This window comes from Taudactylus pleione, unplaced genomic scaffold, assembly GCF_031769625.1.
Source record: "Taudactylus pleione unplaced genomic scaffold, aTauple2 ptg000349l, whole genome shotgun sequence".
Taxonomy (NCBI): domain Eukaryota; kingdom Metazoa; phylum Chordata; class Amphibia; order Anura; family Myobatrachidae; genus Taudactylus; species Taudactylus pleione.
In genome coordinates, this window is record NW_028284750.1 from 4,100,102 (window position 1) to 4,120,809 (window position 20,708).

The 20,708-nt window shown below is 42.3% G+C and overlaps 1 protein-coding gene across 1 annotated transcript in view; it reads left to right on the forward strand.

Moving 5' to 3' along the window:
* SHROOM1 (shroom family member 1) overlaps nt 1-20,708 on the forward strand; it is a 104,578-nt gene that overhangs the window by 70,005 nt on the left and 13,865 nt on the right. Inside the window, exons 5-8 of the mRNA XM_088444130.1 lie at nt 2,010-2,612; nt 6,435-6,974; nt 10,840-10,951; nt 11,158-11,430. Coding sequence (XP_088300256.1) covers nt 2,010-2,612; nt 6,435-6,974; nt 10,840-10,951; nt 11,158-11,430 — 1,528 coding nt within the window. The remainder of the gene's footprint in view (nt 1-2,009; nt 2,613-6,434; nt 6,975-10,839; nt 10,952-11,157; nt 11,431-20,708) is intronic.

A 20,708-nucleotide genomic window follows, 5' to 3' on the forward strand; every position in this document is an offset into this window, starting at 1 on the left:
GTGCCCGCCGCTGCCCGACTGCTCCGTCCCCGGTCCTCGCACTGAAAAATATGGGAGACACGTCATGACGTCTCTCCCTTTACCCACTGGTAACAAAATCTCAGTGGGCTCCCTGCAAATGGAGTAGGCAGCTGTGGCGCTTCTCCAGCCTGGCGCCGGCCCTGGATGCAGCAGCCGATACGAATCTGTCTAACTCCTATTGGATTCTGCTGGCTGCTCATGGATGGCAGCCGGCAGTGCCCTTGCCAGGTCCGACACAGCGCCCAGGGCACGTGCCCCTCTCGACCCCTCCTGGTTACGTCACTGGTTCCCACCCACTCTGACCCATACTTACTACCCCTGTTCCCAGTATTCTTATCCGTTGGTGCATGATCATCACACCAAACGTGCGAGCCCGGTCACGCACAGTGCAGGCTAGGTATGATATACAAAGCCACAATTAGGACATCATGCAAATGTGATTACCTAGTTAGGATCAAAATTATAATCATGATTCACAATTACTCTGTTTTTTTTGTTTTTTTTAGATTAAAGATTGATGTAAAACTACACAGTAAATGTAAAATGAAGGCAGGAAGGTTCTAATCTCTGCACTCGGTTCTTTTGTGCTGGTAACGCATGCTAATCAAGCCATTCATTATTTCTTATAGTGGTAGCGCCACCTACTGTTTGGTAAAGGGTAAATCACTGTGTTATGCAAAAAAATCAAACAAACTATAGTTCACAGATCACTGGCCTAATAATTCTGCTGCCTAAGGCTGCAACTAAAACAATACCCTTTACTTTTTCATTATGAAAATGTGCATATTTAAAAATAATTTCCTACATATAGCTGCCACTTTCTCCTCATCATAGGTACATCCTAGGTAGCCACTCATGTCCCAGCTAATATGTTGTCACATGCAAAAAGCCTGCTTTATTGTTCTCTAGCACAGGTAGCTGCATCCATTACATAGATTGGGTGTAATGTCTAAGCCATTACCTAAAAGTGGGAGCCTCAGTAAAGCGAAGTTTTAAGCAATGAGTTTTATGATTGAAAACATTATTCAATAGGAGTGTATAAAGCGCCCTCTTGTGGCTAAGCATGCCGTACATTTTAAAATATAAAGTGTAAAATTGGGGAAAAATAAACCATCCCACCAATCCTCACTAACCCTGCCTATATTGGACAAGCCATGTTTTCTTACTGCCAGTCTTACCAACATCAGGCCTATTGGGAAGGATGTGAGTGACACTAGACAAAGAGCCACCAGTTGCTTCTTGCAAATGTGCAGGAAAATAGGCTACGTAATATCAGTCTCAACTTATAGGACAAAATAATCACCTTGGGAATTCAATATCTATCTATTAAAAACCCTCATTGTTTAAATGGAATTTGGCAAATATTGGCTTGGAAAAATGGAATCCTTGGAAAATAAATCCTTGGCATAATGTTACTGGAAGATAGGATGAAACAACTGTGACAAGATAGGTCACACCTGGCCCTCTCAAACCACTCCCAAATCTGGAAACACCATGCTCCTTTTTGGAGGTGCATCCCTTCCGTAGAAGTCCTTCTTAGCCATCTAAAACCAAGACTGTTATACATCTACGTGTACGTTACCAATATCATTTTCTCATTTACATTTACCTTGCTTAGTGATCGTAAAGACTGTGTATTGGAAATGAAAATATGAGCCAAATGTTAATTCAGTTTGTGTGTGACAGTATTTACTCATATATTTGCCAATAACACTGTGTGTTAGGGAAGAAATAATAATATAGTGTATTCACATCAAGATAAAAGCAGTATTTTCTATATATGTAACAGTACAGTAGACTGTAGATCGCTTTAAAATAGGATGACATTTAAATGCACTATTAAGTCTTGGCTGATCATCATCTCAAACCGTACATTTCACGTTTAGGACAGAGTTCAACAACTGTATCATTATAAATAAAACCTGCACATCTAGTTTGTGTAAAAATGGTATTTGTGTAAGAGAATACAGCCTGTTTCTCTCCTGCAGGTCACCTATCACAGTGGATAGTACTACAAGTGAGTCTGAGACCGGATGTGCAGCCAGAGGTAGAGGAAAGTCCATGGAAGAAATAGGAACATCAGACAAAGTAAGGCTGTCAGTGCTGAGTCAGAGCACGGATCAGCTATACCACATTACAGGCCCTGCACTAGTACCCCGGCCAGAAAGCAGCACAGCTGTGGTCTATCAAGACAAGCTGAAGGCCAACGCTGAGAATGAATCGGGAAAGGATCCCAGAAAAACAAGTAAAGAGGACTTTCTGATGCCTCATAGATTAGATGTTACAAAGTCTGTGCAAGAGAGACAATCCAGGTCCCAGAGAGCAAGTCCTTCCTCATATACAGATAATGTCAGCTTCTCTCATCCTTCCCAGCTTCACACTAGGGCTGCTGAGCAACCACACACTTTGCAAACAGACGATGAGGTTTTCGCACAGCACATCAGCATGGAAGATGCTTGTAGGATAAACCCTATGGAGCAGGAGAGTAACAGGAACTATTTATCTAATGCTGAGGAGACTCTACAATCTCATATCACCTTTCCTGTCCACCCCCATCTAGAACAGCAAGCTGTGATTGTGCATACACCAAGGTAACCATTGCAGCAATGACACGATGTATAATGTGTGGGTATACAGACGGCTGAAGCCTCACAGACTGCCGTTGCCTTGCATAATCATTAGGCAGCATTGAGGTTCCTACAAATAATTTGTCAGCAACTATCACAGTAGTTAGTTGGGAGATTTGGTTGCATCATCATCCTCAACCTATCAACCTATATCATTATTTTGCATGTGTAAATATACGTATATCAGACAAAGTTTTATATGTATATTTACGCAGGAAAAAAGTTTATTGTGATTACCAGTAGGCACACAGATTTCAACTACAAATTTCATACATTTGCAATTTGTAAACCGAAATTGCAGTAGAATTGGAGAATTGGGCCAGCACAGAGCATGGGACATAAAGAAACCAATCAGATAGAGTTTAGACATGTCACATGCCTTTAGCCTAATAGAAAGGTCTCCCATCCCCCAGATGCTCCATGTCTGTATGCTCCACATTGCTATATCACATTGTGAAACATCCATCCTATATACCCTACAGTAGTAGTAGGACTCACAATGCTCTGTTGGAGCGCAATAGATGTAGTTTCTTTAGTTTGCTTTATAGTCTACAAGTTGCCCTCACACTGTCCTCCTACTTGAAAAAACCTTTGAGCTTTATGTATAATATCAACTCTGATCCCTTTAGTTTTTTATTATTTCTATTGGCAGCAAAGACATCAGTTAGGACAATACAGACACTTTCATTGGCAGTGGTACCTGTTGTGCACAGTGTGTCTCTGTTAAGTCTTACCTTTTTATTATATTTATTCATTCATTTATTCATTACGTAGTCAAAATAGACATTCAACATACTTAAAGCGCAAAATGCTGATGTCTAGTGAAAATTGATCTTTGGTGATGCCACGTGCATTTGTACTAGTGTTCCTTGGTTCATGCATTTCCAGGGGCACTGCCTTCTTCCAGCCCCCACACCACCCTTGCAATAGATAGAACTTCTGTGGCATTTGGGAGCAGGTACATATTGGTCTCACCCCTACTTTTAATCTCCCAGTTGCACTTGTGTAGAGAAGCAGGTTTCTCTGTGCACTTTGCCATCTGTAACAATAATTAGCTGTATGTGATTTCTGATCTAAATTGAGTGAACATATAAGGTAGGATGACAATACTTTCAATTTCATTTATTTGAAAATGTGGACATCAATGATAATGAGGATGTCAATGATATAAGTATTGGTGAAGAACTAGTGGCTTTGGTTCCTGCGTCCTAGATCATTCTGTCTAAATTCACAAACTAATTGGCTTCATCAGAGATGGTTGGTGGTGATAGTTGTGGTCAACTTGAAATTTCCATATAGAATTATTATAACCAATTACAACTGCCAATGACTGCAAACTTTCCAGTACTTCATGATTATCCGTCACCATCATCATCAAAAAACAACAATGCTGACTTTATAGTGGGTATAGGGGCCCAAGTTTTATCATACACAATGTGTTTTAAAACTCGTTGCGTATGATACATGGTGCTCAATCAATCAGCTCCTTACTGTCATTTTTCAAATAGATGACAGGAGCTGATTGGCTGGAGCACCATTATCATACGCAACGAGTTTTAAAACTCGTTACGTATGATAACTCATTGATAAATTTGCCTCATAGACATATATACTTTTATTATTTGAACTGCTTAGCTAGATTGTCAGTCTTTGTGTTTTTTTCCTAAACCAGACTATGATGCCTTCCATATATATATATATATATATATATATATATATATATATATATAAAAACTAAAGGTCCAACATTCCTTGATCCCAAATGACTTTGAGGCTGATTCATTACCGTTCGCTACTGCGATTACACACGCAATCAGCCGATTTTTACATACTGCGCATGCATCGCAGTGCACGAACTGGCCTGTGAATAAGAGGTGTATGAGAAATCCCCCCCCCTCCCTCCCATTAAATAAATTCTGTTATCAGATACAACTCTGCATTGAAATAAGCAAATGAGCTATTTACTGGTTTGAATTTTGATTGACATTTGCATATATTTTGGACCCATTTCACACCCTAATTACTTATTGTAGCTTTGTTGTCAAAATGTAGAATTTTAAATATTTTTATTCCATTTTACAAATTGCCCCACACATTTCTGTCTGATGTACTGCATGTGAGAAGGGACCATAGTGCTGAAAACTAACCTATATCACAAAGGAAGTAATAGAGCTAATACAATGCCAGGCAGTGCCAATAATGCCAGTTCTTCATTACCTACACTCATATAAGCAAGGACCAATAAACCTTCTAAAATCATCTAAAAAGCAGCTATCATTGCTAGCCACAAATTGTCAGTTTGGGAATTCTTTAAGGGTGATACGGATAAAATACGAGTATAACAATAGCCAAGCAGGTAGTATGTGCGCAAAAGTGCAGTCAAAGGGCATGATTCACTACCGTTCGCAACTGCGATTACAATAGCGATTACGCACGCAGTTCAAATGTGATAGTATGCTAATTCATTGCGATCGCAATGCTGCCGCAGCACATCATAAGTGCACCTACTTTACCTTACACTCATCTGTAATGTTTAGCAAGACTGGGAAACCATCGGTAACATTGAGTACCATCGCAGCCTCACGCAAACTTGCACAAGCTCTGACCTTACTCAGGAGTTGCTAACCTCGTTGCACGCTATGAGGCCTCAAGCTGCGTAGGGCATTGCAGTGGATAATTTATGCATGCCCAGGCCCGCCAAGAGTCGTGGCGGGCCCCGGTAACAGGGGGCGTGGCCTAATCGCGGGAGGCGTGGCCACGCCCCCTTGCCGAGGAAAAAAAAAGATTTGTAGCGCCGCTGCGCGCTGGGGAGGGGGGGCGCTCTGAGCCCCCTCAGCCTGGGGCAAAGCCAGGGGGGGGCGCGATCACTGTGATCGCTCCCCCGCACAGGCATAGGAGACTGCTGTGGCTGCTCCTCAGCAGCCACGAGCAGTCTCCAACTGCAGCTCAGCACTGCACTCCAACTGCACCTCAGGAAGCCCGGGCAATCTGTACCCGCTCCCCCCCCCTCTCGGCGCCCCTCTGCACGCCCATGCAATGGTGTTCAAACGCCCTGGCACACCTGAGTTTCATCGACCACCCCCAAATGATACTTCCTGTCAATCACTCGCAGTGGAGTGTTCGCGCACTGCGGTGCATGCCCAGAACGTAACGATTCGGCCGATTGCGTGCGTAATCACAGTAGCGATCCTTGCTGAATCAGGCCCTTGGTTCAGAATTCCTTGGGCACCCTATCCAATGACTGATTAGGCAAAAATATTTTTTTTTATTAGCTTAATTCACCAATAATGACATGTCATTCTTGGGATGAAAAGTGTTGGGATATGGGTGGGACAGGTGTTTTTAGGATTTTTCAAAAATGCACTTTTATGACATACTTACACCCATTTTAATATTCCCCCAATCTAACTACAGCATTTATTTTTACAAAAAAATATTGCTTTCTAACAGTTTTTTACTCTTAGAGAAAAATACATATAACAGCCATTTGACACAAATCGAGAACCCCAAATCCGATTATGGCCCCTAACAGACTTCTAATCCCCATTTTCAGCTGTACTTTTTGCGCTAACGGCAATATTTTTTTTCGGGCGAATGCCGCCTCGTGTCTTGTACAATTGCGTGAAAAACAGCAGACACGATCAATGCAAAAAGTGACACATTAGTGAAGAGTGTGCAAAGTTTTTGCATGCGAAAACTTAATGTTTTTGCGTCTTATTGGATACGGCCCTTAATTGCATAATTTCTTATTTGGCCTCTATAGTAACTTGTGATTGTTTCTTTAAGCTTGGATGCCATTGGAAAAGATCTTCCAGGGTATGATTATGAAGTGAGAACTGAGACCGATGACCTTTCTGAGGGGTCAGCAGTCAGCGAGTCGCCTGTTCCTACAGCAGAAAGTGGAGATTTTGGTGCAACTAGTGAAAAGAGAGCATCTTCAGAAGTTCCGTCAATGAGTTTTCCTTGGCATGAACAGATCAGTCATATCTCTGGCAATGAAATGAATGGCACACAATTCGCCAGCTCCTCTTTTGGCTATGGTAAGCACAATGGGAGCGATGAAACTTCTGGGCAGGAATTGGAGGTCAGCATGGAGAAACAAGGTGACCCAGCTAAGGAAGACTGTAGCCGACTCTCACTGAAATCATCTGCAGAGGAAAGACACGTGGAGCTAGTTAGAGATATCATTTCCAAAGACAAGTCTCTGGTTGATGTTCTTAAACCCCTTCCTGTAAGGGAATCTGCTATCAGTCTTATGAAAAGCCTCTTCCCTGTGGACATTTCAACAAGGGAAAGGTGCAGAAATAGAGGACTAACCAAAAACAAGTGAGTAGATGAAGGAATACAGCTATGATTATTTTTTATTATTATTTATACATCAGATGTTTTTTGGTTAATAGCCTAAAAACAGCCAGGTCCTTTCTTGTGTAATATAATGCTTGTTAGAAATGTGTAAGGGTAGAATAAATATAAAAGGTCCCCTATCTTAAATGCTCCCTTTTAATCTTTTTATTATTATCATTATTATTATTATTATTTGTATCAGTATCTTATATAGTGCAGCATATTGGAAACCGTGATAAACTGGGTAATTACAGACAGATACAGAGGTAGGAAGACTCTGCTCGCAAGATGACATTTTAGAATTTTCTATCTTTTTAAAAGGAGTGTAACCTGTTGGATAATGTACCACCTACTGTACATGATATAGTTATTACAAATTCCAGAGATGTGCCGTATCCATATGACAAACCTGAAGCTACAGGATTAAACTTGAATGGATGTAATAATTTAAATTAGGGTCCACATTATTACTTATGTAGATACAGTATTCCCTATTTTAGCAAGACTGTCTCCATATGCAGACACATAAAGGGACTGTAAAATGAGTGCTCGGTTTGGGTGGATCATACTTTTAAACATTGCCCCCTGTCAGTCAAGCATTTACCTCCTCTGCTATTACTCGCCACAAATGTACAGACTATTGGAATGACTGAAGGAAGTGGTTACTGCGCTCAACCCGTGTTTGGTGTCTTGAATGCTTGTGCGTCTATAGATCAGGCTGGTGCACAGGTTATATAATGCAATTTATTAATGCAATACAGTATAGTCTTTATGTGCCAGAATTAAAGTCACAATGTTACACACAAATATACAAATACAAATATGAATACATTCTGAATGGTACAATATTAGTAGGTCAGAATAAAGTATTAACAAAGGGACATAAATGCTAATCGGCAGTAGACAGCAGGGTGAGGCGTCCCGCAGTGCTGTGGTGGTGGTTGGCATGCGTATAGAAATGATGAAGTCAGTAATTAGTGGTGAAAAACGGGGTATGCACGATCCAGATTAGTGCACAAGTGGGATATAGAAATTTTTTTTTTAAAAGTTGAAGAAAAGTTATGGGTATAGAGACCAGGAATAGTTACTGTAAATGATGGTGGTGTGTATATCGGCATTGTGTACATCTCTGAATCAGGTCCTTAGTGCTTCCCTTGTTTGAAATAGAAGAGCCCCCTTCAAATGATATGACAAGTTTCAAGAAACTGACCTTACACTAAAGAAAATGCTCCAGATATCCCTCATCCTGGGATCCAGAAACACAATGGCAGCTTTGGACAACCCCCATCTCCTCCCTAGTGCCTCATATTCTCCCTGGAGTTCTCAGTTATGCTCAATGAGTGAGGTAGGTGGATGCCCCTGGGAGTAGATGAGGCACCAGGGAGGAGAGGGTGACCGTCCGAAGTGCTATTGCTATTGATTTTTATCGAGGGGCAATTGCCCCTCCTGGATCTGCCACTGCACATCGATGCCCTCATATTGAGGCCGATACATGGTTGCACGCAATTCATTCACATCTACATCCATATTGCATACTTGTATAGCTCCGACCTGTATTCAGAATCAGCTGCATATATGTATTTGTTTGAATTGTGGGAATTGAATATATTAGTTCCAGAAATATTGTCCCATCCACGTCACATTCTTATCCTTTATAGACATATATTTATGATACAGAGGCGGTATATGAGAAAATAAAACTACCAATTTTTAAGGAGAAGCAAGTTAATAGGACTAGCGACAGCGGATAAATGTTCTTATTCGAACTTTTCTGCTTTTTTTTTTTTAATTATTTTGCTTGTAATTAAGGATTCCAGCAACGTTGTGAAAATGTAATATTAAAAACAGAGTAATATGCTTTAACTAATATTGGTCCCTAGTGTACTGCATTATAGAAACTCATTTGGTTCTTTTGCGCGATATTACAATACAAGTTTAGCTGTATCACCGGTGATATATTGTAGATAAAGATAATATTAAGAAGATAACTGAGCATTTAGGTTGGGACTTTTAGGATTACAAAGTCACAATATCTGGATCTAATGTGGGATATTTTTTTATAGTTTGTAAAAGAGATAATGAAACAATATTTCTTTTGCGTTAATATACACTGAGCACTACCAGTATCTTGTAATTAGCAATAATTCCTTGTTGGTGTCTTTAAGATGCTCTACATATTATCATCATTATTATTATTATTATTATCATCATCATTTATTTATATGGCGCCACAAGTGTTCCGCAGCGCCTTACAAAGTACATAAACAAATAAGTAACCAGTGACTTACAATACAAAGCAGGACATGTATAATAACCATGGCTATATTAGCGACCTTAACACCCACAAAAGCAGCCAAGTGTTAGTTCCCTAGTGCGGAGTAAGAGATAAATTAAATTACAGTAGGGAGAAGCGCAAGAGGGTAAAGGGCCCTGCTCAAAGAGCTTACATTCATTAAGGGAGGGGCAGACAAACAGGAGTGACACAGATTGGGTAGGCGGGGAGGAAGGAAGATGTAGCAGCAAGTTAGGGTGAGAACTGGAAGGCTTTAATGAAGTAGTGGGTCTTAAAAGCTTGTTTGAATGATTGTAGAGAGGTGCAGAGTCTGGGGAGAGGGAGGGAGTACCAAAGGTGGGGAGCAGCACGGGCAAAATCTTGGAGGCGGGAATGAGAGGAAGTAATCAATTGGCATGAAAGGCCGGGTTTATTAAGTGAACGAATAGGGCGGACAGAAGAGTGAAGGGAGAGGAGATCAGAGATGTAAAAGGGAGAGGAATGGGTGAGGGTTTTGTAAGTGAGTGTGAGAACTTTGAATTGGGTTCTGAAAGGGAAGGGGAGCCAGTGGAGGGCTTGAAGAGAGGGGAGACAGATGTAGAGCATTTGGAGAGGAAGATGAGCCAAGCAGCTATATTGAGCACAGACTGGAGGGGAGAGAGATGGGATTTGGGGAGGCCAGATAGGAGGAGGTTACAGTAATCCAATCTAGAGATGACCACTGAATGTATGAGGATTTTAGTGGCATCCTGGGTGAGAAAGGGTCTGATCTTGGAAATATTCTTGTAAAGGAAATGACAGGACTGCGAGAGGTTCTGAATATGTAGTTTGAAGGAGAGGGAAGAGTCCAGGATGACTCCAAGACAACGCACTTTGGGACTAGATGAGATAGTTATGCCATCTATTGATAAAGAAATAGTGGGACATGATGTTATGTGGGAGGGTGGGAAGATGATCAGCTGGGACATCCAGGAAGAGATAGTAGAAAGACAGTTGGAGATACAAGTCAGTAGAGAGGGGGAAAGACCAGGTGAAGAAAGGTAGATCTGAGTATCATCAGCATAGAGATGATAATGGAGGTCAAAAGAGTGGATGCGTTTACCTAGAAAGGACGTATAGAGAGATAATAGGAGAGGTCCAAGAACAGAGAAGGAACGGTCAGAGAGGTAGGAGGACAGCCAGAAGAGAGCAGTGTCAGGTAGACCATGGGAGTGAAGGATATGCAGCAGTAGAGGGTGATCCACAGTGTCAAAAGCAGCAGAGAGGTCAAGGAGAATGAGCAGGGAGTAGTGGCCATTGGATTTGGCAGCAAGGAGGTCGTTGCTGACTTTCGTGAGGGCAGTTTTACTGGAGTGGAGGGAACGGAAGTCAGACTGAAAAGGGTCAAGGAGGGAGTGGGAGGAAAGAAATGTGGTGAGGCGTAGACTTAAATAGGCCAGCAGCAGAGATCCAGTTTCTGTAAAGAGAACAGTGACAATGTTATCTACTGCCTGCCCTGGCTGTGTAGTAGCTGCACATGAGCTGATTTGAACCATGTGCTTTAATTTAAATGTGATGAATTTTTTCATTTAATAGGGTGAATCCTGACGATTTGTCAAAGTTACATTCAAAGAGCATGTTGCTGCTTGAGCAGAAACATAGCCTGAAGCCAGAAAGCGAATGCCTGGATGACAACACTTCAAAAAAGGTAAATCGAATTATGGCATGTGATCCTGGGAATGTTTGAGTGCTAACCTAAGCAAAATTAGCTAAGGAGAAACGCGTCAGTGGATGTTACACTAACAATGTCAGCCTGCTAGTTATAAATATGTGCCACCATTTATAGGTAGTCACCAGAGATGACTTTCCCTACCATATGTTTTTTTTATTTATTTTCTTAACTTTTTTTTACAGATGGAACTTATTTCCAACATAAATTCACGACTGGAGGAACTTTGTATTGAAAGGCAATCACTTCTTTCCGAGATAACTGAAAACACAACTCATGGTACAAAGCTGGAAGCTGTAGTAAAAGAGGTCTGCAAACCCAATGAATACGAGCGCTATATGATGTTTATCGGAGATCTGGAGAAAGTGGTCAGCCTTCTCTTCTGCCTGTCCATGAGGTTGGCTCGGGTTGAAAATGCATTGAGCAAAATCGATGAGCATACGGATGCGGATGAAATGGTAAGTTGATTTTATTTACAAAATGTTATTTTACAGTACTTTACATTTACAAATGCTGCCTGTATATCATAGGGTATCGGTTAAAAAACAAAAATGCCTAATATTGGTAACCCACGCTGTAGTATTAGCAGCAATATTCTTCAATTGGCTCGATATCATAGTGTGTGTTGTATCATTATTTGGTGTGTTGGTAAATTGTGACTGCAGATCGCCGCTATTGGCCTATGTGTCCAGTCACCTTACAACGGGCATAGTGACCCTGGAAGAGATCCTGCTGATTGGTGCATGTGTGATCTAGTGTGTAGAATCATGATGGTTTTATCTCTCTCAATGTACCATAATATATTTTATAAGTAATAGATTTATCACTCTTGGGCGTGTGGTCGCACTCTGCTATATGCACGCCTTAGTGTGTGTGTGGTCATTAAACCACCCAAAGCATGCATGTATCCGAGCGCTAACACACCCAAGAGTGGTATAGCTATCTTATGAAAAGTTCTACGTGACGAATGATGTAGGGTGAAACAGGTACAGAATTGGAGTTCAAAATAGTTCAGAATAGGCTGTTTAATTTAAATTATTTGTAATGATTAAACATTTAACTGGATAACAGTGTAAGTGAATAACACAGTTGAACAGAATAGGCTGTATAATCAGTTGACCATTAATGACTGTCACTTTAATTTAAGAGTGGTTCAGAGTCAAGGCTGGCATGTCTACCTCCTGTTTGCTCTGCTGGATTCTGAAGTCCTGTTCAAGTTCTTTGGTGGTGTCAAGTCCTTTGAATTATGTAGTAATTTTGGCATATATTTAAATATTTCTGTCTGAAATGTGTATGTCAGTGAGACATTGATGTGTTGCTATTCTGTGAGCAGTGCCTCTGTGAGAGATTTTATTGTTTACACTTGTGGAGCGGTACAGCTGTGGCTTTGTGATTAGGTTTGGGAAGTAGATCAGATGTTAGGTGTGCCGTCTTTGGGAAGTAATGCAGGGTCATGTGATGTGTCCAATCATGTTGGTGGGATCTGTCTCAATGTATCACACAATTTCATAAAAACAAAAAATAAATAATATATACACACAGTACTATTTTTCAGCAGGAATCTCTCAGTAACTATGATGTAATATCATGGGCCAAAATTTATTTTCTATAAGTTTTATTTTAAAGTCCCTTTTGAGGGCCTCCTTTTCTAAATACTATATATACACACAGTATGTGTGTGTGCGTGTGTATGTATGTGTATATATATATATATATCTGTATATGTATGTGTGTGTGTATGTATATGTATGTGTGTGTATGTATATATATATATATATATATATATATATATATATATATATATAGTGGCAATATCACCAGAGATGGCGCTGCTGAGCAGCAGATTCTGTGTGTGGCAGGATAGATCCGCCCACACAGAGTAGAAAAGCATTGTGGGAAGATGCCTAATGGCTGCCATATGACCAGAGCCCAAGTGAGGCTGCTGGTGGACACAGTCAGACAGTCCAGGTGGGGCTGCAGTCAGAGTGAAGCAGACCAGGTGGTCCAGATCATACCTGCAAGGAGGCAGGGAGATCCATATACCTCTGTCACTGTCCTTGTGAGAGGCGACAGCCAACAAGCTAAGAAAGCTATATCAGGAAAGGACGCCAGTGTCCAGTCCTGCATGTGACAGGAAGGTCCACCAATCTCAGAGACTGTGAGAAACTTTCATGCAGACTAGCTGCTTCTATCATGAGGGTTCAAGAAGTGAGCCAGTGCCCTATGCTGGCAGTAGGAGTAGCAGTGCCCTTCTGCTCCACGGGAGGTGTACCGACCCAGTCAAAATCCTGTTACCTGGTTTCCATACTGGCAGTAAAGCACCATTTCCATTTACTTTTACTGGAATGCCATGTGTTGACTCTAATTTTGCACCTAATCACAGCACCAATGACACCAATCTACCGAGCTAATTACCCTAAGTTATCACATATGTTGGAGAATGCGGGCAAAGATCTGTGCTGCAGAAAATGTGGAATACAAATGGAAATATGGATGCTTATTGCATTGCATAATTGGACTCTCCTAGATAGCCAAAGGAGGCTCACTGCACCTGCATGGTGGAATGCTCGTCAAGGTGGTGAGTGAAGATAAAGCTGGGTACACACGTAAATATTTTCTGTCCAACCATCCAACTAGTTGATTGGTTGGAATGATAATCTGGTAACGTATGGGAGTAACTGATGATCAGCAATTTGCTCCTAAATGCCAGAAAACAGATGAAAATGGTTGTTCAGACAAGTTTGTTAAATGTTTGATCTAAACAATTTGTTCAAGTTTTTGTCCATTTTCCGGCGTTTGGGAGCAAATTGCTGATTGTCATTTGCTTTCATACCTTACCAGATTTTCATTCCAACCAATCATCTAGTTGGATGGTTGGACAGAAAATCTTTACGTGTGTATGCAGCTTAAGTGTGTTATGAGGTGGTGTTTAAAAAAACATGTCTGCAGGTGTGCACTACTGCTGCAGTGTACATTTTTTCCTTTTAAAGAAACATAAGTGTTGCACAAGTTGCTGGAGAATTGTTTTGCTTATGGGAGTTGCAAAGTTTGCCAGAAACAGAAGTATTGAAGTGTTCTGCAGAAGTGAAATTGCAAGTGTATTTTCTGCTGAAGAGATAAAAGATGAAATCTGTTTTGAAGTATTTCATGGAGAAGTTATATGCATGTCTGGAAAACCGTGCTACAAAGTTTGCTAAAAGTTATGCAACTTGCAAATTTATGGAAAATTGTCAATTGTAAATTATAAAATGTCTGAAGAGAAATGTGCACTTTCCTCAGCATTGGAAGGGTTAAAAGAAATTGTGTGGTTTATTCTGCTGAAATCAAGCTCATTAAGTCATGGTGTGGTACTGAGGGAGCAGAGATTCCTATTGAAAGGCTGTTGAGACTGCTTGATACATGCTGGTAATTGTAGTGCCACATGAAGAAAAATGTTTTGCTGTGTTGAAAATACTTTTGAAGACAAAGTGTGATATAGTGAAAACAAAAACAAGTTGTTCCTGGGTATTTTATTCCAAGAATTATGGGAAATAAATATTCTAAAGGCAGAAGACTACCTACAAAGGTTAATTCTCAATCTAGAGAGATGGAAAACCCGGGTTGGAGTTTACAGTCTGAATGTAAAGAAAGTCTGTTACATGGAAGTGATTTAAAGCGGTTTGAAATCCTCTGTGGTGAATCCGTTCAAAATGATGGGGTAAAAAAGTGTTTATTCCACACAAAGAGACATTTGAAAAGCAGACTAAATATGTCAGTGTGTGTGGTCAGTTATGGTGCAAGGTCCACTAGAAGAGGACTATGTCAGCATAGAAAAAGTTGACTCTCTGTGTGAAGTTTGGCGTGAAACACTTATGCGCTATTATGACCAGATACGTGACTTGGAGGACAAGTCTACAAAAGAGAAGCTTTTGCATGCGCAAATTGAAAAGATTTTACAGAGTGAATTGTCTTCTTTGAAAATGGCATTTATGCTAGATGAAATAAAAAATCGGGAAGTTCTTAAAGAGACAGACCTAAAATTGGCAGCTGTGTATGAATGCCTTAAGGCAGTGATTCCCAACCTCGGTCCTCAAGGCACACTAACAGTCCTGGTTTTAGTGATATCCATGCTTAAGCACGGTTAAATCAAAATAACTGAGGTACTGATTAAATCACCTGTGCTCAAGTATGGCTATCCTTAAAACCTGGACTGTTAGTGTGCCTTGAGGACCGTGGTTGGGAATCCCTGCCTTAAGGAGTCTGAAGAATTCAAATGTCTTACAAAGTATGAGAATGATGGGCTTCTAGCAAAGAATCACGTATTAGAGCGATATATTGTTGAATTGCAGCAAAAGTGTGGGGTACTTCAGCAGGAAGGGGAAGAATTGAAACAATGTATCCAGAGACATCGGAGTGATGCAGAGCGCACGCAAGTGAAAGTGGCGGATATAACTCTGGTGTTAAAAGAAAAAGACTTGTCCACACAAGTAAAGCTTAAAGATTGTGAATTGGAGAAAAGTTCTCTTGCTGAAAAGTTTTGTAAAGTAAAAGAGAAGTATCTCCAGCTGCTTCAGACTCACACTCAGTGGGAAACTGACCGTGATGAAAAAGATCTGGAGATTGTCTGACGGAAAGAAATGTATTCCTGGAGGAAAGTCTGCATAAAGCCGCAGAGCAAACTGAATCTTTGGAGAGAGAGCTTAACCTTGCCTATGGCAGGGTTTGGAAGTTGCAAGAACAGAGTGAGAACCTTGAGAAGTGTCTGCTAAGTACACAGGACCAGTTGCAGAGATTCCAAGTGGAGAGGAATACCAAAGAACTGGAGTTGCAATGTGAATTAAACATGGCAGAGTCTGAAATAGTTGTACAAAAGTTGAGACTTGCTGAATTTGAAGTTGTGGAGTGCAATCTGCTGCAGTCTAATAGCAAGTTGGAAAGCGCCATGGCGAAAATTGCCCAGCTGGAAAAGCAGCTGTCTGCGGCTCAGAAAAAGTTCCACATGGTAGTGGGAAAATTGGACGAAGAAAAGAAGTTAAATAACATTCTGAAGTTAGATTCTGTGCCGCAAATAGTGTCCGATGTCTTTGCTGAACCCAGTGTGGCAGAAATACATAAACACAAGCAGCAATTTTTACAGGTTGAATCTGAAAAGGCTGTCGTGCAGAGTGATATGCTACCGGTGCAGAGTGTCTTGTGTGATGAGCAGTGGGACCATAGAGATGTCCTCATTAACAATTCCAGTGTACAAGAAGGGACAGAAGTATCAGAGTTGGGAAATTCCCTAAAGGTCCGTCTTGTAAAAGTGGATGAGATTCCTTGCAGTCTTTCAGCTTACAGTGATAGCTGAGGGTGTGAAGTCCTCCCAAAGGGGCACAGGCCCAGATGGCAAAACCATGTCTGAAGTTGGTGATAAACAACTGATGTATACAGATGTGATCACATGACCTGTAAAGCAAAGGTGCAAGATGTACAGAAGTCTACAGAGATGGTGATGGCTTCAAAGAATGAGACTCTCTTGTTGCCATGTGTTCAGAGTGATATGAATGTGACTCAATCACACAGTTTTGCAGGGCAAAGCAGAACCTTAAAGGAAGTTAATTCTGAGAGTTTTGTGAAGAATAATACTCGTATATGTAAAACAATGCCTTCATGCAAGCAGGATAGAACTTGCAGTGCTGCTGAATTTATCTGTGGGGAAGTGGAGTGGTATCAAATTACAAAGCTTGAAGCAAAAAGTCCAAATAAACTGAATTGGAAAATAAAGACCTCTGTGGAAAGTGAACTTCAACCTGTGCTCATGGAACATGTGGAAGTTAATCATATTTGCAAGGCTCAAAAATCAGGAGCACAAGAAAATCCAAGAGATCTATGACTTAATGAAGTGGCAGATAGCCATCAAAGCCGTGAGATAGTCTGTGGATCAATAGAGTGAACACTCAAGTATCTTATGTGGACACGAGAGTCCGGAATCTGAGGGTGACGCTGCCAGTACATGGTCTGTTGACATAAAGCCAAGGTCCAGAAGTTGTGATGCTGGTAACGCTCAGGATAATGTTGGCCCCTTGAAAGAAGAGGAGTTATTGGTGAAATATGCCAGTAGCCAATACAGGGCTTCAAGGCTGAAGGGTAAAGATGTGACAAACCTATTAAAAGGCACATCTTTTGGCTAACTTCTGCTTAAGTGGCAAGAGTAAAGATGAAGTATGTCGCTTTGGAAAAAGTTACTTCAAGTTCTTAATGACTGTTACGGTGCCCAAGGGTGAGCCACAAATACTGCATAAAGGAAGCAAGTACCATAAAGTGAGGAAAGCAGTAAGGGGAAAAATTAACTCTGGAACTTGGAGGATGTGACCCCCAGAGATTACCAGAGTCTGGATGATCTTGAATGTGGTGGATGACTCTGAGAAGAATGAAGAGGGACTTCACAATGAGAATGCCTGGTCTCATGTAGCTGAACCCAGGGGTTTCAAGCTGGGGAGGGGGATATATGGCAGTATCGCCAGAGATGGTGCTGGTGAGCAACAGATTCTGTGTGTGGCAGGAGAGATCCGCCCACACAGAGTAGAAAAGCATTGTGGGAAGTAGCCTAATGGCTGCCATATGACCAGAGCTCAGGTGAGGCTGCTGGTGGACACAGTCAGACAGTCCAGGTGAGGCTGCAGTGTGAGTGAAGCAGACCAGGTGGTCAGGATCATACCTGAAAGGAGGCAGGGAGATTCCTATACCTCTGTCACTGTTCTTATGAGAAGCGGCAGCCAACAAGCTATGAAAGCTATACTAGGCCAGGAGGACAGTGTCCAGTCCTGCATGTGGCAGGAAGGACCAACAATCTCAGTGACTGTGAGAGACTTTCATGCAGACTAGCTGCTTCTGTAGAGAGGGTTCAAGGAGTGAAGGCTAGGTTGTTTATGTTCTATGTTTGTTTCCTGGTTTTCATGCAGGCAGTAAAGCACCAATTTAATTTACTTTTACTGGAATGCCATGTGTGGACTCTAATTCTGCACCTAATCACTGCACCACTGACCCCAATCTACCGAGCAAATTGCCCCACGTTATATATTTATTATCAGTGTTTTCCCCAGAAAATTTTTCCAGCCGTGTGGTATCAAGAAGTAGCCAGGTGTGGGCCTTCGCAATAATAATATGTTTTAAACCCTGACCTTATAATGATTTAAACTTAAAATAACATTTTATACATTAATTCTCCTCTTCTTATTAGAGGTCCAGACATCTGATTATATTATACAGCCCCCAAATACTGTCCCCACTTGCAGGCTCCCAAAGTGCTGGATGGTAAGCTGAGTCTTGCCGGGTGGTGCACCTGCAAACAACAGCCTATATATTTATATAGTTCCCCCAATAGTGCAGTACTCAGGCTCTGACCATAAGACTCTTCAACATGGTGCTGCAATCAACGTTTCAGTTAATGAACAAACTGCCTTCAGGATACCCACAGTTTGTTCATAAACTGAAACGTTGATTGCATCACCATGTTGAAGAGTCTTATGTTCAGAGCCTGAATGCCGCACTATTGGGGGAACTGTGAGTACTAAACAAGTGAAGGCACCTGTCCAAGTCAATTTTTTGCACAGAGTGTGACAGACTTTTGAATGTGTGTGTGTGTATATATATATATATATATATTTGTGATAGGATCACTGGTAAAGTGGTCTGTGGCAGGTACATTTGTCCCAGATTCCTGTCTTATGTGTTTTAAACCCCCAGGAGAAAGTCTGCAGTGTAGCAGGCTTGAGTCTCGGCTTTTTGAAAAGCCGGTTTGGGACCTGGGGGTTGTGGGTGAGAGGAGAGGGAGGGCTCCACCCATGGCCACTCCAGGTTTTGGTTCTTGCAGCCTGGTAACAGGCTTGTTAGGGTTTCCACCTGAGAGTGGCCAATATAAGCCTAGTTTGTTTAGGGCTGAGTGTCTCACCTGGGAGAGCAGGCAGGGAGTTTGCTCAGAGACACTTGAAAACCTATTTGTAAGTGCTGTGCAGTGCCTTTGTTGCTGGCGAGGGCATTAGGCCCTGCCAGGTTCTTGTAGTGAGGGAAGTCACTTGTGAAGTTAGTGCCCCGACAGGGCTAGGATTTATGTTTTGTTTTCTTTATGTTATTTCTGACATTGTACAATAAAGACTGGCGCCGACCAGCTTGTACTCGAATCCAGTCTGGCGTACTGTTTCCCAGCTGCTGTGTGTGTAAGGAAGGAGTCCTCTACCCAGGAGAGGGACCCCCTAACCTGACTGTGTCACAATATGGTGAAGAATGCGGGCAACCACACACACTGAAGTTGCAGCGAGAGGAAAACTTTCCGTTTAAAAATTAAAGGGACAGACACCCAATTTGTGAGTGTGGAAATAACACTGTGTCCTTGGAGTCCCATAGAGGAGGCGTCAGCCAATGCTCAGAGAGGCAAGGTTCAGCTTCCAACCTACACCCCAGGACAAAATGGAGGAAATTATTAAAGCCTTGCTCCAAGCTACAGTAGCTCAGCAGGAATCTACCAGGGCTCAGCAGGAAGCTACAGCAGCTCAACAGGAATCCACCAGGGTGCAACTGTTGGCCTTGGAGACAGCCCAGAGGCAACAACAGGTCGCCATCGAGGAAACCCGCCAGGCCTTAGCGGAAAACAGCCAGGCCATAAAAGAGGTGGTACAGCACCTGGTCGCCCGACCCAGAGATGTTACTACTGGTCCTCCCACCACCATTCACTCCCATACGAGCCAGTCACTCCTCCAAAAGATGACTTCGGGCGATGATGTGGAGGCCTATCTCACCGCATTTGAAAGAACAGCCGAAAGGGAGAGTTGGCCCAAGGAGCAGTGGGCAAGTCTGGTGGCACCTTTTTCTGTCTGGGGAGCCACAAAAGGCCTATTTCGACTTATGCCTGGCTGATGCCAAGGACTATAAAAAACTAAAACAGGAGATCCTGACTCGCTTGGGAGTCACCCCCTTTGTTCGTGCCCAACGGGTCCACCGCTGGGAGTTCCATATGGACAAGCCTCCACGTTCACAGATGCATGACCTCGTCCATCTGTCCTCAAAATGGCTACAGCCCGAGACGCTGACGGGACCACAGATCGTGGAAAGGGTCGTGATGGACCGGTACCTGCGATCGTTACCTGCGACTCTGCGCAAGTGGGTGAGCCATGCAGACCCTAAGTCTGCGGACCAGTTGGTCGAGCTGGTGGAGAGGTACGTGGCGGCTGAGGAGCTGATGAGTATGCCCCACCGAGCCCCGATGGCGCACCGGCGAACTCCCGCAGACACTGGTAAGACTGTTCCAGGGGAGAAGGGTGCGGGGTGGTGGAATGTACCTAAGACTGAGGGTGTAGAACCTGGAGACAGGCCTGCCAGGCCAGGAAGGTTCTTGCCCCGTAAACGAATAGACATTAATATGACTCAGTGTTTCCGATGTGGTGCCTTTGGCCATATTGCCGCTAATTGTTCACTTTCAACTGAACCTATGCAATGTGATACTGCTCATGTCTACCGCAGGGCATATTTCTTTGCACAGACAGCCTGTATAGCTGACCGGCAGGCTGAGACTGATAAGCACATGTGTGTACTCACTGTAGATGGCAACCGAGTAGAGGCACTGTTAGACTCTGGTAGCTTGGTGACACTTATGAAAGCTGAGCTGGTGAACCCCTTGAGGCATAAGGGGAAAACTGTTGGTGTGACCTGCATACATGGGGATACTCGATATTATGTTACTGCCGAGGTGAACATTGAGACACCGTGTAGCTCTGCTATAGTT